The sequence below is a fragment of the Rhinopithecus roxellana genome, chromosome 2, assembly GCF_007565055.1.
Source record: "Rhinopithecus roxellana isolate Shanxi Qingling chromosome 2, ASM756505v1, whole genome shotgun sequence".
Taxonomy (NCBI): Eukaryota; Metazoa; Chordata; class Mammalia; order Primates; family Cercopithecidae; genus Rhinopithecus; species Rhinopithecus roxellana.
The window spans coordinates 31,658,090-31,682,021 of record NC_044550.1 but is presented as its reverse complement, the minus strand read 5'-3'; the positions used below and the strand labels follow the sequence as shown (position 1 = coordinate 31,682,021).

The following is a 23,932-nucleotide window of genomic DNA, read 5'->3' as shown; positions in this document are numbered from 1 at the left end:
AATATGATGATTTTAAAACCTGTCAGATTTTTCCAGAGGGTTGTACAAAGAGTAAATTTGAATATTTACTTGAAAAGAAGTGCATTTGCAAATCCAAGTGAATGAATTGTTTCTTTGTTCTAGAAAAGCCTTTAAAATGTGGTAGAGTATCAGTATATGGCTATAGGTTTCCCTTATTCATTTTCCTAATTCATTGTAATGGAAGTGCTGAAAATGGAATTATAAATCTTGTGGAAGTAAGATGCAGCTGCAAAATGTTTACTTCTCTTAAAGAAAATCTGAAAAGGTAGAGCAGTGAAGTCAGAGTCCATACATGGAAGCAATACTATAAAGTCTCTATGATGAAAACAGTTTGATATTGGTGGAAGATCAGTGGAACACAGTAGAAAATCTAGAATTGCATAAGACATATAGTATGTAATAAAGATAACATTCCTAGTTACTGGAGGAAAGAGAGAGATCAGTAGATAACCAAATGGAAAAAGACAAAATTGGATCTACTCTACAGACTTAAATTCCAACTGAAGCATAGAGTTCAATGTAGACACTTAAATCATACAAGCACTGAATAAAAATATAGGTGGCTTCTTCTATAACCTAGGAGTGAAAAAAACTTTCCTAACTATAATTCAACATGCAGAAACAATAAAGGAAAAGGCTGAAAAATGCTTTTCATGTAGAAGTTAGCATGTGTGTGGAGTGAATTAGGATGACCTACTATGATTTCTGATATGACTTTCATCAGTATGATACTTGATGTTATACTTTAATGGTTAATTATTAGTAATCAATGTACTTTCATCATACTGTGACGGTGTGATGAAATATAGAATGGAATACTAAGGTGACAAAAATAATAAAAGCAGGCAAGATTTTACCCAAGGTTAATAATTTTTTAGTCTGCCAATCTGGAGCTAAATGAGGCAGTTTGAGGACAAATTCCCAAAGTTCAAAGGAAAACTGAAACAATGATGCTCTGTTCTAACTGTATCAGTTAGACTTTCATATAAATTGTTTCTTTTTCTTTGGTCTTTATGAACTGCCATTTCCATTGTTTAGAGGGTTTTAACTTTTTTTTATTAGTAACTATTTACTGAGGGTATATAATAACACAAAAGTAAATAGGAGTTTTGGATTTCTTTTTTCCATAACAGAGCAATGCTGATGACAGCGTGTGATCTTTCTGCAATTACAAAACCCTGGCCTATTCAACAACGGGTATGTTGCTTAGTGACAATAACAGTAATAATTAAAAAGTCAAAATAACATTCTACCCAGCAATCCCACTACTAGGTATCTACCTAAAGAAAAATAAATCACTATATAAAAAAGACACTTATATGTTCATCACAGCACCATTTATTATATCATAGCAAAGTCATGGAACTAACCCAAGTGTCCATCAACAGTTGATTAGATAAAGAACATGTGGTACATATGCACCATGGAATACTATGCAGGCATAAAAAGAATCAAGTCATGTTCTTTGCAACAACATGATTGGAGCTGGAAGCCAATTATCCTTAATGAATTAACTAACTCGAAACAGAAAATCAGACACTGCACATTCTCACTTATAAGTGGGAGCCAAACAGTGGGACACATGGACATATAGATGGAAATAACAGATACTGGGACTCCAAAAGGGGGAAAGGTGGGAAAAGAACAAGGGGTGAAAAACTACCCGTTGGGTACAATGTTCACTATTTGGGTAATGGGTATACTAAAAGCCCAGTCACCACCAATACACAATATACATATATACCAGACATGCACATATACCCCCTAAATCTAAAATAAAATACATTTTTTTAAGTTTTTACTCTTAAAGGTAGCTTCTGAAGTAAGTATGGACATTTTTTTTGGAATTTTTAAGTAGTATTAAAAACTGATATTTGGACATACAAAGGCTTTTCTTTTTAGAAGATGCATTTGCACATAATATTTGTAAGATATATTAAGAAAGACAGCATCTACATTAACACAGCAAAAACATCGCTGTTGATAAGTTTTCATTTCAGTATGATAGGTTGAGCATACCTAATTCAAAACCCCGAAATGCCCCAAAATTCAAAGCACTTTGAGTACTGACATGACACTTACAGGAAATGCTCATTGGACCAGCATTTTAGATTTCAGATTTTTTGATTTGGGATATAACTTATACTTCTGGCTTGTTTCTTAAGGTCATCCCTTTAATGACCTTGAAAATTAGAAGCAGCAAAATTACTTTTCTTATGGTTAACCTTCTAGACTATGCCTCAACTCTAAATAGACATTAACAAGTAGAACAGAGAGATTTCTGGGGCTTGTAGATATAGGAATTATTGATGTAAGATGTCAAGAAGGTTCTGAATGGAGCCTGTTACCAGGAGGCTAGAAAAAAATCCTTCCCTCTAACTAAGTAACTGCTATAATGTTTTGCAGAGGCAATACAGGCTCAGAAAAGTGATGGCTGTCCATGCAGTGACATATATATTGTGTTTGTTTGTTTTTTTTTTCAAGATTTCATTTTGAGTCCTTAATGTGCTATTTAGGATTGTTGACAGCCTGCTGTTGGTCAAGGCTCTGGGCTGCGTAGTCAGGTGGCCTAGTAACTCTTCCTACAGTCTCATCTCATGAAACAGACATGCCGAGAAAACAAGATCAGAACTCATTCTCCATGTGCCAAAGCCAACACACCATAAGCACTTAGGTGATCTTTACCTACCTTTCTGCCACATAATAAACAGGACTATATGCCTGTTTCTAACCAGGGAAGATAATAGAAGAGGGAAGAACGTGTCTTCTTATATCCTTTCTTTCTCCTGAATCAAACCTTTGTACATACCGTTTTATGGGGGGAAAATAAATGAAGGAAGAAAACGTTTTTAAATAAAATTAAAAGGGAAAAATGTTGGAAGCTACCAAAGAGAGAGAGATGTACCTAAGTGAAAAAGAGTATAATGGAATAGTCAAGAGAGCATGCTTTGGACGTGGACTACTTGTCTTCAGGTATCAAGCTACTGCTTATTTGCTATAAAATGGAGATATATAGCTCCTAACAGGGCCTTCATTCACAGTCTCTGTTTTAAAGAATGATATGCTTTTCGTTGTCAAAACTGAGTCTGTTATTTATTTCAGATAGCAGAACTTGTAGCAAGTGAATTTTTTGATCAAGGAGACAGAGAGAGAAAAGAACTCAACATAGAACCCACTGTACGTATGAAACCTTGTTGGTAGGAATTCAAATGCATTGTTTTAAAGTTGTAGACTCCTTTCTATGGTCCTATGGCATCTTTCCTTAGGACCACAATTTCTGATTTTGTTAAAACTTTTTTCTCATTGGAAGAATTATACATATTCATTACAGAAAGCAAAACCAATAAAAGGCATAAAAAAGACACTTGGGGTCATCATATTGTATCACTGTTTTTTTTGTAATTTGTTTTTTCCGCGTATTACAAACCACTTTTCATTTTAACAAATATTCTTATGTACTATCATGATTACATGAAATAGATGTAACCATAATTTACCTACTTCCCTTGGTGTAATGTTTGCAGTGTTCACTGTTACAAACAGCACTGTGATAAATATCCATCATAGATGTTTCACTCCTACTCCTTGGTTCCTGCCATCAAAAGAATTTAATAAAGAAGCTGTGGCTGACAGGGAAAGGAAGGAGAGATACCAAAAGAAACATGGAGGAAAAAAGACCAGATGTCATACCACCACCAGTCTCCCAAGTTTTCTCAGTATTCTACTTGTTTACTCCTTTGTTCAAAGTTCTCCTCAGAAATGTGTTCACAGCAGTGTTTCATCTATAATAGATGTTTATCACAGTGCTGTTTGTAATAGTGAACACTGCAAACATTACACCAAGGGAACTGATAAACCGCTAAACCTCATTCTTCATTATCTTGTTAGCATAAATTCCCAGTTGTCATGTTGAAGGGCAAACAGTATTTAAAGGTCTTTGACACATACTGCCTTTTTACATGGAGTATGGATCTCAAATACAAGTAAAGATTCCTCTCAACCCACTTCTGTTTTTTGGAATGAGTTTCCTTGAAATGAAACAGAGTTTTCCTCTTTTTTTTTTTTTTTTTTTTTTTTTTTTTTTTTTTATTAATTGCTATCTGACCTTCCTAGGCTAACCCACTGATTCACCTTTCTAGAGCCAGCTTTCATTGTGTTCTTTAAATAAATGCTACACAGTGGCTCATGCCTGTGATGCCAGCACTTTGGGAGGCCAAGGCAGTCAGATCACTTGAGGTCAGGAGTTCTAGACCAGCCTAGCCAACATGGTGAAACCCCATCTCTACTAAAAATAAAAAAAATTAGCCACGCTTGGTGCTGCACACCTGTAATCCCAGCTACTCGGGAGGCTGAGGCAGGAGAATAGCTTAAACTCGGGAGGTGGAGGTTGCAGTGAGCTGAAATGGCACCACTGCACTCCAGCCTGGACAACAGAGTGAGACTCCATCCCCAAAAATAATAAAATAATAACTAAATAAATAAATGCACATCTGTGTGTTTGGTCTGTATTTGTATTTTCAGGATCTAATGAACAGGGAGAAGAAAAACAAAATCCCAAGTATGCAAGTTGGGTTCATAGACGCCATCTGCTTGCAACTGTATGAGGTATTTATATGAAAACTACTAGACTTGCTAAACTTGGACTGTTATGAATTAGAACCTAAAGTAAATTGAAGAGATTAATATTAGGTGCCTATTTTTTGCTTCTAAATCAAGAAATAAAATTATTACTAGTATGGTTTCTTTTACTGATGAACATGTTTGTACTGAACAAGGAACACATACTAATATCTATTGAGTGCCTACTATGTGCTAATCTCCAACACATTGATTTGGGGATGCTAAGAAGAATTATGTGCCAGTATTACCCTCAAGGAACAATACTGTATATACTGTGCATTAGCATATTCTTTTTTTAAGTCTAAATTTTAGCCTAAATAAAGAAAAGTAATCCAACTTTTTCTCATTGTCATAATGTGGCTTTACTCTAGTTATAAAAATTTTCTGAGGATTAAAAGGAGGTAGGTAGAATATGGCAGGTTCCCATTTCTACGTATCTGCTGGCTTGGCTTTTGGATGGGGGGGTGGTTATTGTAGGCAAATGGATTCTCCCTAAAACATCTAATTTATTAGTTTAGATGTTTATGACTCAGATGCAGAAAGAAGAGGTTGTCTTTGTCTTTGAACGTTTAAACAGAGAACTATTGTAAGTTTTAATTATTTGGAAAAAGAACATTTGTCATGGAGTTATCATAGAATGTCAAAACCAGAAAAAAAAAAAAAAATTTTCTAATCCAGATGTTTGAGATTTAGTAATTGAACTTGTAAAGTTCATCTTCCAATGAGACAGATTATTTGTCCCAAACAGGTGGTTAGTGGGAGAGGTGCATCTACAGTCCAGTTCTCACTCCTACTCCAGGGTTCTCGCCATCAAAAGAATTTAATAAAGAACTGTGGCTGACAGGGAAAGGAAGGAAAGATACCAAAAGAACCACGGAAAAAAAAAAACAGGTGTCATGTGCCACTGTCGTCTCCTCATTTTTCTCAGCATTCTACTTGTTTACTCCTTTGTTTAAAGTTCTTCCTCAGAAGTATGAAGTGTGTTCAGAGCATTGTTTCAAACACTTGGACATCTCATTATTTCCATAACAGATGCTTTCCTTATTGATTGGATTAAGAGTTTCTCCATTAAAAATACTAACGGCTCTTTTGATTTTTCTCTATCCCTGTAAATACAGTCAACATAGTAATCACATCACCTATTATAGATGTTATCCTTCTACTATATATATATATATATATGTATGTATGTATGTATGTATGTATACAAGTATTCATTTTATTTGAATCTGCTGTTGAAATTCTATATGATACTGACATGTATTTTTAACATTATTACAGAAATAGTTATGTTCTCACTGTAGAAAAATCAGAGGTCGGGCATGGTGGCTTAGACCTCTAATCCCAGCACTACTTTGGGAGGCCAAGGCAGGTGGATCACTTGAGCTCAGGAGTTCGAGGCCAGCCTGGCCAACATGGTGAAACCCCATCCCTACAAAAAATAGAAAAATTAGCCAGGTGTGGTGGCATGCGCTTGTAGTCCCAGCCACTTAGAAGACTGAGGCAGGAGAATTGCTTGAGTAGGGGAGGAGGAGGTTGCAGTGAGCTGAGATCCACACCACTGCACTCCAGCCTGGGCAATGGAGTGGAAACCTGTCCTAAAAAAAAGAAGAAAAAGAAAAATCAGAATTACTGAGAAGCAAAAAGGAAAATAAAACCAGTTACAATCCACTACCCAGAGAAAACTACAGATAACATATCGATGTATATGCTTTATGACATGTTCATATACTTTTCATTTAACAATAATTCAGTAATTGCCTTTTGCAATCCATAATGTCATTATATCCGTATTTTATGTATCAAATGTGTTTCTGTGAGGGTTCTTTTTTTTTTTTATTCTGTGGGGGATTTTCCAGCGACAACCTATTGTTGAGTATTTGTAATTTTAGGTGTTTCACTATTAGGAAGAAATCTGAAATGAACATTCTTGTGGCTAAATATTTATGGCACTATAACTGGTACATAATAATGCCACACCGAATTATGAATCTTTATTATAATATAATCCTGGATAAAAGCCTATTTAATGGTACATTATATGAAACCATTCCCTAGAAAAACACAAAAACTAAGCAGCTCCTGATACAGTCACACTTAGGGAGAGCCAACGGTACTACATAGAAACAAAATGGCTTTTTTCCCCTAAAAGTGGATTCCACACAGATCTGCCTCCCTAGCACAGTAATGTTATTTTGGAATGTGTGTTTGCTCTGTCTCTCAGCATGTACTCCTTATCTGTAGTGTTTTAGAAGAATCATGTGTAAATGATCTGTGTATGTGCTCACACAGCTTGTGAAAATTTCAGCAGTGAGTCTGCTCATGAAATGAGTGGCCCTTTGTAACAGGCCTGTGGGAGAGGGCTTATTTCCTGGCTTCTCTCTAGCTGTTTGCTTTCTTTTTTTTCTTTAGGCCCTGACCCACGTGTCAGAGGATTGTTTCCCTTTGCTAGATGGCTGCAGAAAGAACAGGCAGAAATGGCAGGCCCTTGCAGAACAGCAGGAGAAGATGCTGATTAATGGGGAAAGCGGCCAGGCCAAGCGGAACTGAGTGGCCTATTTCATGCAGAGTTGAAGTTTACAGAGACAGTGTGTTCTGCAATATGCCTGGTTTCTTACACACTGTCTGTATAGCGTCTGTATTTGGTATATACTTTGCCACTGCTGTATTTTTATTTTTGCACAACTTTTGAGAGTATAGCATGAATGTTTTTAGAGGACTATTACATATTTTTTTGTATATTTGTTTTATGCTACTGAACTGAAAGGATCAACAACATCCACTGTTAGCACATTGATAAAAGCATTGATTGTGATATTTCATGTACTGCAAAGTGTAAGCAGTATTCTTGCACTGAGGTTTTTTTGCTTGGGGACTATTTTAAATAATTGGTTTTTGTGTTTTCTGAATTACCATTTTTTCAAGACTGTTTGGAATCTTTCCTTTTTCAAAAGTAGGTTAGGAGCAAATTAACATACATTCTGTGACATTTAAAGCCTTTACAGGATAGTGAAAAATGGTGGCTGAGTGGATTTTAAGGAGAAATAATTGTATTTGTCAACAATGTCTTTTTTAAAAAGTTAAGGCACTCTGAAACAAATGGAAACTACTATGAAACTGTATTGTAAAGAAAACGTTATTTAATTAACTTGCTGTTTTGTGAGAGAACAGGCCAGAGAGAACTTTGTCATTTCAGTGCAGTACATTTTTCTAAAGGCTACCCATAAAATCACTTTCATCTCACCTACCTGATGCAAAGCAGGTGAAACCTTAGGAGATAATCTAGTCACTGACTTGACTGAGGGATAAGTGTGATCTAGAAATGGAATGGCCTTGGATGTCTGTCAGTGAAGAAAATGTTCTGTTAGAAGATCTCTCTAAGAGTTTTTTTTTTTCCTTCTGGGCTTTCTTTTCAAAATAAAAGTGACAATTGGAGTATTGACCTGAAGTGAGACGTGACTATAGATAAGAGAGTACAAAATGACTCTTTTTCCTGTCAATTGAAATTTAAAGAAAAGTTTTAATTATATAAATAGCAAAGGGCTATTGCCAATACTAGGGTCAAAAATGAATTTGAGGAACAGTGGGTAAGAAACTTTATGCCTGAATAACATTTAGCAGTATTGTGATTGAAAAATTACCATATTTTGATGTATAGGACAAGTCAACTGAGATCCAGAGAATTCTGGATGTGAATGCTAAACACTGGCCCTTAACTCATATTCAATGGTATTTTCTTCCCATAACATTTAGAATAGTTAACATTTTCTTAGAATTTGAGCCCATTTAAGTAGATTAATATTCTACATGTGTGCCCCTAAATACACATTTATTCAATATTGGAGAAATACATAACGAATTAAGCAGCTGGTCTAGGAAGGGAAAATTTATTTCAAATATGCAGGAATGTTTGGATTTGGGGAGAGTAGAAAGGAGAGATTTGCTTGATTTGTTAATTTCTACCTCCAACCCACAAAAAAAGATATTTGTTCTGAGTTTCTATCACTAATTTGGACAGAAGATTTCTTAAGGACATGGTAATGCAGCATTCTCAAGGACCTTTCACCAAAATGTGTTTTCCATCTGTTTCCCGATTCCCCTAAATTTTGCCTAAAATTCAATATGTTCCTTAAGTTTTTAAAATTCTGAGTGTATATATATATCTTGACATAATGTGGTTTTATTTTTATCATTCTGGTTAAAAAATACACAAAAATAGAAGCAAACCCCATTGTGTTGCCGTTATTTTGTATTTGGTAAAGGTTAATGTAGGAAGTTACCAACTGTTTAATGCTATATGTATTGTATACTTGTATTTTCAGGATATTTTATTTTTTTGCCATACATATAAAATTTGTAAGGTTGCCCCTTGGTGGCACTGGTATGTAAAATACACAGACTATCACTAAAATAATAGCTATATATACATACAGGTGTATACTTATGCATGCGTACATAAATCCTTAGTATAGAAAAATTGCTTAAAGAATAGCAATCTTTAATAAACCTTTTTATTACATTGTGATTTAGCAGTTATGCTAAAATATGTACTTATACTTTAGTAGTTTGTTTGGTCCCCTCTAGTATGTGTCACTGAGAAATTTTTTAAAGACATAGTAGATCGTGTTTAGAGGCTTTGTATGTGTGTCATTTTAATAAGCAAGAAGATATATTTAGATTAGAAATGGTTTGGTCTGCCTTTGAATAATGTTTATTTTACTTTACTAGTTTAGACATTAAAAGAAGCTGGGCAATGCCTATTTTATTTTATTGTTGGATATTTCAGTTCATACAAAGAAGAATACTTCTTTAGGGCTGGTTAACTGGTTCAAATAATTTTTAATTTCCTTTCCAGTATCTTCTCAAGTTGGAAAAATATACATATAGTCCTCCTTCACCTTACTCTATATTTACATTACCCATAACGAGCAAGAAGTACTTGTTCTAGATTTTTTGTTTGTTTAAAGAGAGTAACATGATACCATTTAATTTCAATTTTTAGCCAGAAAAGTCCCCACTATTTTACTAACTTGTTAAAAGATATCTATGTAATTGCCTGGCCTTATGTTTTTCAGTAGATTAGACTGTGCCAATCACAATCCTGGGAGGATTTGTGTAAGTCACTTAACCTCTGTGTGCCTAAACAAGTTGTGCTTTTTTTAAAGGAGTTATGTTTGGGCAAAGCCTTTGTCTTCAAGCAAAATGTCACAGAAGGCAGCTACTTTATAAGCCCAATGGGCGGTGGAGACCACTGTCAGAAATGGGATATTAGTGTAGAGAGAAGGTGATCTATTCCCATGTGTCATTTCTAATGTTGAGTTTTCAAGACTGAACAAAGAGAATATATTTATTCAGCTTCACTTGCAGATCACTAGTGAATGTGAGATTTAGAGCTCATTGAGTACATTGCTTTAAGGTACAAACCCAGGATGATGATGTTGTCATCACTGTCTTTTTATTTTGAAGAATAGTTTCATTTAATAGGAGTATTAGAGATAAGAAAGTACATGAAAATATACTGGAAATATTGGATTCTTGGAGAAAACTGTTCAGTCACAGATATATTCTTGCCTAGCAGTGAAGTGCCTTTATTTTCAGCATAGCAAACAAATATTAGACCTGTTCCAATTTGATTTACAGTTTTTTTCTGTGTTTTTCACCAGATTGTACTCCTAAAACTTAACAGGCTATCACAAGCAATTGTCTTTTGTTTACAAGATTGATTTAAAATGAGAGGATAAAAAAGTCATCATTATCCTCTCTTATGAATAACTGTAGTCAAAATAAGGTGGCACAATTTAATTGTTTTGTGTCAGAAATACATTGACCCGCCTTTTATTGAGTCCTGCCACACGTTAGGTACTGTGCTCAGCTGTGGAGACAGAGCAGTGACCTCAAGGAGCTCACAGTCCCTGAAGGAGGTGCTGGAGAAGAGACTTAGCTTACGATACTGCCGATTTAACGTGAGTTAACACGGGGTATACTGCATCACTTCCATTTTCATCAATAACATATGTTTTATGTACCTTCTTTACCTGAAACTTACTAAGAATCTACCAGTGAACAAACATCCTGTCTTCTTGCAAGTATGAATCAGTTAACCTGTTGATAGTTGAAGAACACTTTAGGAGTTTTGTATTCTTGTACATAGTTTATTTTTTCCATATGCTAGCCAGGTAAAGATTACACAGTTCTTCAGGACTGTTAAATTGTGCATGGTTTTGGACCCCTTCTGCTCTACTACAGAGAGCAAAGAAGAAAGTATTAAAGCTCACTTTACCATTCCATATACTTACTAAAAGCCTGTGTAAACATATCTTAATGAATGTTGTTGAAAGCAATGTAAATAGTTGAACATATAAATTTATATTACAGTTTAAGAAAAGAAAACCTTATGAGGCATCACTAGCCACTGTTAATATCTATTTGTATTCTTATACCTTTTCAATATATTTGAACAAATATAGTTTCTGGCACTATTTTTATACTCGGAAAAGGAGTTACTATGTATATTATGCTTAGCTTTTAAGTCATTTTAAATAACCATGAATGTTGATTTCATTTCTTTCCTTTCCTCCATCATGAGAGTCATTTCAGTTGACTCTTTTATGACAAAATCACTTTAAAAGAACAACTTACCTCCGATTCTTGTATAAAGTCATGAGATGGTCAAGGTGGTTTTCCGTTGTGCAGATTCTTCACCTGTCAGTGGTTTCCTCATTTTGCCATGCTTTGTAAAAATAAAAAGAATGAACAAGTCAGTATGAATACTGTGTGATTATTAGGGGACTCTGAATTTTAAGTGTGGGGAATTAATAGGGGAGTTCAGATTTTAGGCAGGGAGAATGGGCCCAATAGTTTGAGAGACTTTAATCAAGCTAACCTGTGATCCTATTAGCTGAAGAAAAGTAATCCTTTCCTTAGTCTAGACTCTTCTCAGTAATAGTCTTCCTTTTATTAATACTCTTTGCTGCCAGTTTGGAGGCTATGTTTTCCATCTCCTTCTCACTTCAAGTCAATAATGACTCTTTGGAGGGTGATTATTACCAGCCTGATGCTACAGGAGGAGCTGAGGCTTGGAGCTCAATACTTGACCAAATGGCATGAGCTGGATTTGAGCCCAGATCTGTCTAGTTGCAAATCAAGGGTCTATTCCTTAGTTCTCTTTTTGAATTTAAATTTATAAAGGTCTCAAATCTACTCTTACAAGTCAAATGGGCTATCTGGAAGCATTAGAGACAGGAATTCCCTCACCCAGCAGGTTTGGTTTGTCTTGAATTTTTACAGTTAACATTTCTTAATTTAGTTCATCTGGTAATAGCTAAGAAAATGCCTTCACAGAATCCAACACCACTGTATCTCAGTGCTTCTAGTCTAGAGGTTTGAAAGCATCAGTAAATGCAGAATTTCTGATTTCATTATTTTGCCACTAGACAAGCCTTCTTCATGTGGGGCAGTGTACCTAGGTTATGTCTAATTCATAAAGCTAAAAGAAGTAAAGTATAAGCTCATGTAGAACAATATTTTAGATTCTCTAACCACTAGAGAGTGCCAGAGCTTTAGTTATATTTAAAGAAGTAATCTTCCTTCCTGACCATATAGAACTAATAAAACTTTTTTTTTTTTTTTTTAAGATTTTTAGTGGCTAAAAAATCGCAGGCTGTGTACACCCACCCTGTGATATTGTTCCTAAAATCCAGGAAGGGAGAGGATGGTATGACTTTCCATACAGTAGGAGCTGTACACCCACGCTGGGATTTTGTTCCTAATATCAAGGGGGGGAGAGCATAATATTACTCCCAATATGGCAAGGGGTGTACATCCCCCCGAGATATTGTTCTTGCCATTCAAAACAGGAAAGGATGACGTGTGATATTCTTTCTAATATCCAGAAAGAAAGAAGAGGATATTCATCCCCATATCACACGAGGGGTACACTCACTCTGACATTTTTCCAAATATGCAGGGGCGAAAGAGGATAATCACATTCCCAATATCGCAGCAAGAGTTGTACACCCCCGTGTGAGATGGTCCTTCATAATGTTCCAAGGCTGAGGGTATATTACTACATATATGGCAGAAAGTGTACACCCCCCAGGGATATTGTTCCCATAATCCTGGAGGGAAGGGGACGATATTACTTTAAATATCACAGAAGGCGTACACGCCTCCAGTGATATTGTTTCTAATTTTCACGTGGGAGAGGAGGATATGACACCCAATATCGCAGGGAGTAGAAACACTCCTGGGATACTATTCTTAATATTCAGGGAGGAAGAGGATGATATTACTCCCAATACAGACAGGTGCACACCCTCTGAGGGTGTACACACTGAGGGTGTACACCCATCTGTGAAAGAGTTCATAATTTCCAGAGGGACAGATGATATTATACTATCATAAACAGGCTGAAGTCCACCATGGATCGTCATAGCCGGGGGGAAGAGGGGGTGGCTATTACTCCCCATATCACAGGGGGTGCCTCACCCCCTGCGATGTGGATCATAATAGCCAGAGGGGGAGAGGGGGTGGCTATTACTCCCCATATCGCCGGGGGTGCCTCATCCCCCTGCGATGTGGATCGTAATAGCCGGGGGGGAGAGGGGGTGGCTATTACTCCCCACATCGCAGGGGGTGCCTCACAATATCACAGTTGGGTGTACACTCCTTGCAGTACAAAGAATAATATTATCTTCTCTTCCTTTAGCTCTTGAGAACAATATCACATGGCGGGGGGTGGGGGGGACAACCCCTGCACTATTGGGAATAATATCATTCTCTCTTTTTCTGGATAGTAGGAACAATATCACAGGCGGGATGGACAACCCCTGTGATATTGAGGGTAATATCATCCTCTCCCAACGTGGATATTAGGAACCATATCACAGGGGGCGTGTACACTTCTTCGATATTGGTAGTGATATCATCCTCTCCTCCCTGGGTATAAGAAACAATGTGACAGGCGGGGTGGACACCTCCCATGACTTGGGGAGTAATATCCCTCCCTGGATATTAGGATCCGCGGTGGACACACAGCGTGTTTATGATTTTGTGAGTAATATCATCTCCCCCTCTAGACATTACGAACAGTATCAAAGACAGGTGTACAGCCTCTGCAATACAGGGAGGAATATCATCCTCTCCCCGCCTGGATATTAGGAACAATATAGGAGTGTTTATAACCCCTGCAATATTGGGAGTAATATCATCCTCTCCCAGGTGGAAATTAGGAACAGTATTATGGGGGGCGTGTACATCCCCTGTGATATTGAAAGTAATATCATCCTCTTCCCTCCTGGATCATGGGAACAACATCACTGGGGGGTGTACACTTTCTGCGATATTGGGAGTAACATCGTCTTCTGTGCCTTGGAATATTAAGGACAATATCACGGGGGGGGGGGGGCGTGTACATCTTCTGCAACATTGGGAATAACATTATCCTCTCTCCCCCTGCATATTAGGAAAGATATCACAGAGTGAGTGTTCACCTCCTGCAATATGGGGATTAATACCATCTTCTCCCCTTCCGGATATCAGGAAGAGTATCACACGGGGGTGTACAGTGTCTGCGATACTGGGAGTAATATCACTCTCGGCCTTGGAATATTAAGAAGAATATCACAGGGTGGATGTACACCCGCTGCCATACAGGGAGTAATATCAGCCTCTCCCCTCCATGGATATTAGGAACAATATCCCAGGCTGGGTGCCTCCTGCTCTACGGGGAGTAATATCACCCTCTCCCTTCCAGGATATTAATAACAATATCACAGGGTGGGTGAGCACAGCCTGCGATACTGGAATTATTATCATCCTCTCCCCCTCCAGATACTAAGAACAATATCACAGAAGAGCTGTACCCTCCCTGCGATATTGGGAGTAATATCATATGCTTCTTCCGTGAATATTAGGAACAATATCACCGGGTGGCTGTCCATTCATTGCTATGTTGGGAGTCATGTTATACTCTACCCTCCTAGATATTAGGATCAGTGTCACAGTGTGAGTGTACCCCTACTGCGATATTAAAACTAAAATCATGCTCTCCATCCCTGGATATTAGGAACATCACAGGTAGCTGTACACCCCCTGCGGTATTAGGAGTAATAATATGATTAATTATTAAACATCAATGATCAATTTTAATAATTATCAATGATACTATTAATAGGATACTATTATTAATTATGTAATTATTTTAAATATATGATTATGCACGCTTAAAATTATTAATATTAATGTCATTTAACAATATGATTAGTTCTTAATATTATTATTTTACCAACATCACTTAGTATTAAGTAACATTACTGATATCATTAATTTATTAATAGTGATATTACTGTTAATTATTAATACTAATCATTAACATTGTTAACCAGTATTAATTTTTACTATCTTTATTGTGATTATTAATATTGATGATTACTATTAATTCTTATATTAATATTAATAATTAATAGACTTGTTCCTGATATCCGGCGGGGAGAGGATATTACTCCCAATATTGAAGAAAGTGTACACCCCTCTATGATATTATTCCTAATAGCCAGGGGGTGGAGGATGACATTATTGAAACTATCACAGTGGGTGTACATCCCTTCGGTCATCTTGTTCCTTATATACTGGGTGGGAGAGGATGATATGACTCCCAATATAGCAGGGGGCGCAGACCTCCCCTGTGATATTGTACCTAACATCCAAAGGTGGAGTGGATGATATTTCTTCCGATTTTGCAGGGGGTGTACACCACCCCTGTGATATGGTTCCCAAAATCCAGGGGGCGAGAGGATGATATTAGTCTCAATATTGCAGGAGGTGTACACTCCCTAGAGATATTGTTCCTAATATCTAGGGACGGAGAGGACGATATCACTCCCAATAGAGCAGGGGGTGTACACCCCTTCTGTGACATTGTTCCTAATAGCCAGTGGGGGAGAGGAAGATATTACCCCCAATATTGCAGGGGGTGCACACCCCCTTGTGATATTGTTCCCTATATCCTGGGAGGGAGACGATGATACTAGTGGCAATATCGCAGGGGGTGTACGCACCCGCTGTGATATTGTTCCGAGTATCCAGAGGGAGAGAAAATGATATGACTCCCAATATCACAGGGGGTGTACATTCTCCTGTGATATTGTTTCTTATATTCCGGAGGAGAGGATGATATTACTCCCAATATCGCAGGGGTTGTACACACCTCCTGCAATATTGTTCCTAATATCCCGAAGGGGAGAGCATAATATCACTCTCAATATCGCAGGGGGTGTATACCTCCTTTGTAATATTGTTCTTAATATCCATGATGGGAGAGGATGATATGACTCCCAATATCGCAAGAAGTGTACAGCCGCCTGTGATATAGTTCCTAACATCTAGGTGGGGAGAGAATGATATTATTGCCCATACTGCATGACTTGTAAAACACCTTTGATATATTGCCTACAATCCTGAGAGGAGAGGATGATATTACTCCCAATATCGAAGAAGGTGTACACCCCGCTATGACACTATGCCCAATATCCACATTGGGAGATGATGGCATTATGTCCAATATTGCAGGGGATATACACCCACCCTGGGATATTGTTCTTTATATCGAGAGGGGGAGAAGATGCTATTGCTCCCAATAATGCAGGGACTGTGGCTGTGCACCCCTCCTGTGATACTGTTCTTAATATTGTAGGGAAGAGAGGATGATACTACACCCAATATCGCAGGGGGTGTACACCCACACAGTGAAATTGTTCTTAATGTACTCCATCTCCCACCACCAGCGATATCGTTCCTAATATCCAAGGGAAGAGAGGATAACATTATGCCCAATATCCTAGGGGAGTGTGCACACCCTCTGTGATGTTGTTCCTAGTATCCAAAGGTAGAGACGATGATATTACTTGCCATATCACAGGGGGTGTACACCCTTCTGTGATATTGTTTTTGACATTCAGTGGGGGAGAGGATAACATTAATCCCAATATCACAGAAGGTGTACAGACCCCTGTGATGTAGTTCCTAATGTACAGGGGAAAGGGAAGAATATTGCTCTCAATATCGCAGGGGGTATAACCACCGTTCCCCCCGTATATTGTTCCTAATATGCAGTGGGGTGGAGGCTGATAGTACTCTCAATATCCCAGAAGGTGAACACACCTGTGATATGGTTCCTAATATCCAGCGGGAAAGAGGCTGATTTTACTTTCGATATCTCAGTGGGTGTACACCGCCCCCAACCCCGGGGTATCCTTCCTAATATCCAGGTGAGAAGAAGATGACATGGCTAACAGTATCGAAGGGGGTGTACACCTCTTCAGTGATATGGTTCCTGATATCCATGGGGTGAGTGCATGATATTACTTCCAATAAAGTAGGAACCGTACAGCCACCCTGGGATTTTGTCCTTAATAACCATAGGGGAGAGGTGATCTTACTACCAATATTGCAAGGGGTGTACACCCCTCCTGTGATATTGTTTCTTATATCCAGGAAAGGAGAAGATGGTATTAGTACTAATATTGAAGGGATGGACAGCCCCCATGGGATATTGTGCTAAAGATACAGGTTGAAAGAGGACGAGATTCCATCCAATATAACAGGGGGTGTACACCCCGCCTGTGATATGAATCGTAAAACCTAGAAGAAGAGAGAATGACATTGCTTCCAAAGACACACCGGGTGTACACCCACCCTGTGACATTGTTCCTGTCATCTAAAGGAAGAGATGATGATACTAATCCCACTACTGGAGAAGGTACACACCCCCCTGATATTGTTCCTCATAACTTGTGGGGGGAGAGCATGATATCACTTCCAATATGACGGTGGTTTGATAACCAGTCTGTGATATTGCTCCTAATTTCCAGTAGGTAAAGTATGATGTTCCTACCAAGAGAGTAGTGGGTGTACAGCCGCCCTGTGATATTTCTCTGAATATTCGGGGAAACACAGGAGGACATTACCCCAAATCTCACAGAAAGTGTACACCCATTGTGTGATATGGTTCCTAATATCCAGAGGTGCAGAGGATGGTATTCGTTCTCCTATCGCAGGCTGTGTACACACAACCTGTGAAATTGTTCCTAATATCCTGAACAAAAGAGACTGCTAATAATGGACACACATTGCAGGGGAGAGTAATTGGCTATTACGATCCACATCGCAGGGGGGTGAGGCACCCCCCCACGATATGGGGAGTAATAGCAACCCCCTCTCCCCCCGGCTATTACGATCCACATCACATGGCAGTTCAGGACACCAGCCCTGCCCCAACCTTGACCCAGACAGTGGGTGTCATGGGACCACCTCAGGGTGGGTGGCAGCTCCGCTCGAAGGTATCCCTGCTGCCAAAGACCAACTGTTCCTGCTAGTTTGAATCTGGCCACAGGGTCTCTGTTGATGAGACAGATGACCATGAGGCAGACACCCTGAAATCTAGCATGGCAGAGTTCAACGACCCCATGAGAGGCACCATAGCACGCAGACTTTGCAGACATACCAGCGAAGGCCACAGCAGGCCCTGAGTGAGGAAAAATCTGACCAAGATCCTGGGGTCCTGCCACACAGCCTTTAAACCAGGGACTGGAAACTGTTTCCCTAAAGAGCCAGGAGTCAGTATTTTCAGCTTTGCCAACTGATCTTTGCCTCAAGGATGCAACTCTGCCATGGCTGCAGGACAGCAGCCTTCTGCAGGTGGCCTGTGAAGAGATGGGCATGACTGCACCCCCATAAAACTTTACTTATGGACATGGAAACTTCTCAGTGTCATGAAGTGTTATTTTTTCCTTTGTTCAACCATTTGGAAATGTAAAATCCATTCTTGATTCACGGGCCACAAGAGCAGGCAGGGACAGGCTGCCCCTTACCGACCTCTGGAATGAGCTTAGAGAAGGAAATGACAGGCTGGGCCAGCGCAGCCTCCTCACAGCAGATTCGCTGCAGGAGGGTCCTTCTTAGCAACCACTTCTCAGCCTCCATCTTGGCTTCAAGTGCTGTTCAGGTAGAGAAAGAGAGAACAGAACTGGCCTCAGCTACAAGAAGGAAGGAGACGCAGGGTCAAGCAGCCGTGTGGATCCATCACACTCAACATTCACACCAAGCGGAGCACAGGCAGGACCAGCCCGGGGGGGGCCCAAGCGGAGGCTCTCTGGGGGGGAGGGACCTCTGGGTGGGTAAGATTCTCTACCTAAAACTCATATAGAAGCTCTACACAGCAGTAGTTACAGAAAACACACACTAAGAAAAGGGCCAAAATAAAAATAGGACACCAAGTTTGGCCAACCGGGTCTCACGAGCCAGTAGGTAAGAAAGCCCAGGAGGGTCCACCAGAGGAGCTGGGGGTGGGTTCCTGCCTGCAGGGGGCCTGGGACACCCCATTCCCACAGAGGAGGACCCAAGCTTTGGGGAGGAAGCTGTCAGAGTCACCCAGTGAGCTGATCACAGCTGGAGCCACAGAGCAGGTGAGGAGCCCTGGCCACAACCCCGTGCGGGCTGCGAAGCTGGGGTGGGGGCACACCCCCAGGGACAGATGCAAACAGTGGACCGCGGGCCCTGCTCCTGCCCAGAGGATGCTCAGCTCCCAAGGGACCACCAAGGCCTGGAACCCAGGGACACACCACCTGACCATCATGCCCAGGCCTCCTGGACCAGGCAATGTCCAGTACAGGCAGGCAGTCTGGGCTTAGGGCTAGGACAGGGGTGGATGGTCCTGCTAGGCAGACCTCCTTCTCCCTACCAGCTGGGCTGGTTGCACTGTAGTTTTGGTTCAGGCAACATATTGCTGCCCACTTTGGCCACACCAGTGCCTGGCTCCCTGGCTAGGCCCAGTGTTGTTCAACCCACTTACACAGGCCCCACACACCCAGTGCCCACCAGCCTCCTGTCAGCCAGGAGGACCCATGCTCATCCCCTGAAGTATCCATGGGAGCCTGCATCCCACAGGGACCCACAGCTCAGGGCCAACCTCCATGGGGGCCTCTTGGTTGTGGTGGCAGGGGCGGGGGGAGTTGACCCCCAGCCCTCCCATCCTGGCCACTGTGTTTTGTGGGGATCATTCAGTCCTGGGAACCCCAGAAGGAAGAGAACAGGGTGGTCATGGCAGCCTCAGCCCCAGGCTCTGGGCCCAAGCACAACAGTCCTTTGGTTCTGGTTTGATCTGGGCGGTAACAACAGGTCATGTCATTCACACAAGGATTGGCTTCAATACAATGCATCAAGGGACTGTGGAGGACACAGATCAGCCTCCAGGCCAGTTACATGTGGTGAATTAGCCAGTAAAGGCTGGGGAGTAGAAAAGCTGACCCCTGACCTCCCCACCTACCCTGCCCACCAGATGCCAGTAGCGGCAAGGGATCCCTGACTTCAGGCAGAGGCAGGCAGCACAGTTGCTGCCTCCTTTGATCCCATTCCAGGGCCCACAGGGCCTGGAGAAACCTGGCAGGGGCTGAGTTGGGAGAATCAAGCAGGGGGATGCCAAGTGAAGAATGTGAGGGACTGGGTATGAGGGGCACTATGGGCACAGGGTCTGCTCCCCCTGGGGAGGTGGCAGTGAGACATATAGTAGCCAAGCCTCCGCAGGCCCCACCCTGCTGCCAGGCACACGTGGTGCCCATACCCACCCCAACGGCTGCAGGAAGATTCTTCATCAACAAAAGGGGACGACGCACCCACACCCACATAGGCATTGGTGCCTACACACATCAGAGAAGAAAACTCCTGTTGTGCCCAAGGTGTGGGGAAAGGGGCAATGTCCCCTTCCTCCTCATGGTGGGTCCAAAATTACCTGCTCCTGCCAGCACCCCCACCCCCAACTCCACAAGCTGCTGACCTCCACCACAGTGCCATGCCACGTGCCAAGAACAGCTCAGCAGTACATCCCAAAGGGTGCTATCCTGAAGCGGCTGTGCTGGGCAAGGGACACGTTTCCTAGTCACAGAGGTTTTCTTTCTTTACCACTCACTGGCCCTGTGCCTCAGTTTCCCCCACTGTGGCACAGTGTAAAAATCCCATCTTGAAGGCTAGGAACCCAGAAAGGTCACCACACCTGGTGAAATGGGGGATGAAACTCCTTGCCTTGGACCTCTTGCTCCAGGACTGATGTCCACTGGGACATGGCCAGGCCAGCATCCTGGAGAGGGCAGCATTCCCTGCCTGGGGAACCTTGTTCCCTGTTAGGGATCACTGGAGTTGAGGCCCCTAATGGACTGGGGGAGGCACAGGGGTAGAATGGAGGTAGCCCCATCATACGGGCCTGTGTAGACCCCAGAAAACAAGCATTGAGTTCAGACTCTTGTCTGAAGCTGGCCATCTGAAAGTATGTGGGCTTTGGGGTGTGATGAGGGCCTGGGGTCAGGGAACAAAGTGTTCTGGTTTGGACATGCAGGAGGTTCTCTGCAGCTCTCTCAGGTACAGGGTATGTTGCTAAGTATATGCTTTTAAAAACCCTAGGAGGAGGGGGCACCCAGAAGGGGCCCTGAAGCCAAGGGCAAGGTCCAGCCTTTCCATCTCCCCAGCTGAAGACATGCTGGAGGATAACTCTCCAGAGTTTCATAACAAAGAACAGAAAAAAGAGATCAAAAAGACCTGGAGGATAGGCAAGCTAATGAGGGCTTACTGGGATTACCCTGCCTAATCCTCAAAACAAGCCTTACTATCTGTGCTCTGGGCCAGGTGAGGAAACAGGTCACGGTAGGACATTCAGACCCTGGGCAGGCAGCTGGCAGCCTGGAGCCCAGGAGGTCCAAACAGACTGCCCCAACCCCAGCCCTCAGCCAGGAGCAGCTCCGCCCACAGCTCATTCACTAGTAAATCAGGCCGACTGGGCTGCCTGCTCTTCCCCAATCCCCCTTGCTCACCAGGCAACAGCCTCCCTGCTCGTGGCTGCCAGACTGCGGATGGTAGTGCACGTCCCCTTCATTCTGGCTTCTCAGCTGCCCACACGGCCATCCCTCTCTGCCAGGCCACCTGGAGCCTGGCAGTGTGCATGCAGGGTGGACAGCACCTGGAATACTTGGGCTGGCTTGGCTGGGGGCTGTGGTTCCTGTGCAGGGTGGAGGTAGCGCCCCATCCCATTCCCTGGCCCCACGGCCCCTCTAAGACCCTCCACATACTGCCAGGCCTTGACTACCAGTAGCCCCACATCCAGGAGGCATCGACGTGCTCACCTCTGATTGGCAGTGGGCATGCAACCCTGGGGCAGACCCCTTAGAATCCCAGGTATGAGAGAGCTAGGTGAGGGCAAGGGTGGCATCAGAGTGAAGGGGGCCTGCCCCTCCACACCTGTGGGTATTTCTCGAAAGGTGGAGATGAGAGACTGAGAAAAGAAATAAGACACAGAGGCAAAGTACAGAGGAAGAAAAGTGGGCCCAGGGGACCTGTGCTCAGCAAACGGAGGACCCACACCGGCACTGGTCTCTGGAGTTCCCTCAGTATGTATTGATCACTATCTCTACTACCTCGGCAAGGGGGATGTGGCTGGACTACAGGGTAGTGGTGGGGAGAGGGTCAGCAGGAAAACAAGTGAGCAAAGGACTCTGTGTCATAAACAAGTTTAAGGAAAGGTGCTGTGCCTCGATGTGCATGTCGGCCAGATTTGTTTGACTTTACACAAACATCTCTGTGCAGTAAACAGCAGTAGTGCTGCCAGCATGTCTCACCTCCAGCCATAAGGTGGTTTTCTCCTATCTCAGTAAATAGAATGTATGGTCAGGTTTTACACCGAGACATTCCATTCCCAGGGATGAGCAGGAGACAGATGCCTTCCTCTGATATCAACTGCAAAAAGGCCTTCCTCTTTCACTAATTCTCCTTAGCACAGACCCTTTACGGGTGTCGGGCTGGGGGACAGTCAGGTCTTTCCCTTCCCATGAGGCCATATCTCAGGCTGCCTCAGTGGGGCGAAACCTTGGACAATACCCAGGCTTTCTTGGGCAGAGGTCCCTGAGGCTTTCCGCAGTGCACTGTGTCCCTGGGTACTCCAGACTGGAAAATGGCAATGACTTTTACCAAGCATACTGCCTGCAAACACATTTTTACTAAGGCACATCCTGCACAGCCCTAAATCCATTAAACCTTGAGTCAATACAGCACATGTTTCTGTGAGCACAGGGTTGGAGCTAGGGTTACAGATTAACAGCATCTCAAAGCAGAAGAATTTTTCTTAGTACAGATCAAAATGGACTTTCTTATGTCTTTGTCTTTCTACATAGACACAATAACAGTCTGATCTCTCTTTCTTTCCCCCACACAGAGCGTGTCACCACTGTATGTCAGCCACTGGGGGACGGGCGTCGGCTTACACCCACCTTCCAAATTCCACCTTCTCACCTTGGCAGAAGCTGGCCAGGAATTGGGGCCAATGGATGGGTGGGGTCTGCAGACGACACCGTGTTCAGGTCCCCATGAAGGCCTCACACATGGGTGATGGCCCTGCAGTTCCAGGTGCCACACACACGCCAGGCCCTGCTCGGGCCCTGATCTTTGAGGAGGGGGAGCAGCAGAACCCGGGCACTGACCCCACAGTGCCACTCACACCCACAGACAATTCTCCACACAGGCATCAGGTCTCAGTCCTGGCCACCTCCCCCTGCAGGGCCTCAACTCTTTCCCGGGACTCATGTGCTCCTTCCTTACATGCAGCTCTGGTAGGATGCATTACTCTGTTCCCAGAGGCTCTGAGGTGGCAATGGCCACAGTCATGCAGAGTGCAAGGGCACAGGCTGGGTGCCCAATGTGGGGACCCTGACTGCAGCACTCCCAGACTATCATCGGGCATGCTGGCCCCCAGGCTTAGCTAGGGCACCAGCGGTAGGAGTGCACTGCTTTGGACTCTGCAGGAGGAGGACAACTGTCACCGCATCTTTATGTTCTCCTGCTGGTGTCACTCTGTGCTTCTCATCTCCTGGTTGTAGGATTCAGAGCAGACTCTCTGAACACTTTGTGGGAAACAGCAGAGTCCAGCAGAGAAAAGCCCAGCTGCAAAGATGAAAAACTGGCAGGTGTGACATGGGCCCCCCATTCAGATTCTGTATTTAAATAAGGTCTTCCAGAACACCTGCTCTCATGGGATAATACTTCAAATATATATATATATTTTTTTTTTTTTCTTTCTTTCTTTCTTTCTTTTTTTTTTTTTAGACAGAGTCTCGCTCTGTAACCCATGCGGGAGTGCAGTGGCATGATCTCGGCTCACTGAAACCTCCGCCTCCCGGGTCCCGGTTCAAGCAATTCTCCTGCCTCAGCCTCCCGAACAGCTGAGATTACAGGCATGCACCACCATGCCCAGCTAATA

At 42.2% G+C, this 23,932-nt stretch overlaps 1 protein-coding gene and 1 long non-coding RNA gene across 5 annotated transcripts in view; one reads left to right on the top strand and one right to left on the bottom strand.

The window, feature by feature from the left end:
• The window catches only part of PDE5A (phosphodiesterase 5A), a 136,014-nt gene extending 124,605 nt beyond the window's left edge, over positions 1-11,409 (top strand). For 2 of the 4 annotated variants that reach the window (XM_010364868.2, XM_030915479.1), the window contains exons 18-21: positions 1,155-1,218; positions 3,124-3,198; positions 4,543-4,626; positions 7,054-11,400. In XM_010364868.2, the coding sequence (XP_010363170.1) occupies positions 1,155-1,218; positions 3,124-3,198; positions 4,543-4,626; positions 7,054-7,191 (361 nt within the window). In that variant the 3' untranslated portion in view covers positions 7,192-11,400. Of the gene's footprint in view, positions 1-1,154; positions 1,219-3,123; positions 3,199-4,542; positions 4,627-5,389; positions 5,533-7,053 lie in introns of all 4 variants that reach the window. The other 2 variants (XR_004052778.1, XM_010364869.2) reach the window with 2 other exon arrangements.
• The window catches only part of LOC115892882, a 50,424-nt gene continuing 32,687 nt past the window's right edge, over positions 6,196-23,932 (bottom strand). Inside the window, exons 2-3 of the long non-coding RNA XR_004052796.1 lie at positions 11,281-11,371; positions 6,196-6,239 (exon numbers count right to left, since the gene is read on the bottom strand). This is a non-coding gene — a long non-coding RNA (uncharacterized LOC115892882). The remainder of the gene's footprint in view (positions 6,240-11,280; positions 11,372-23,932) is intronic.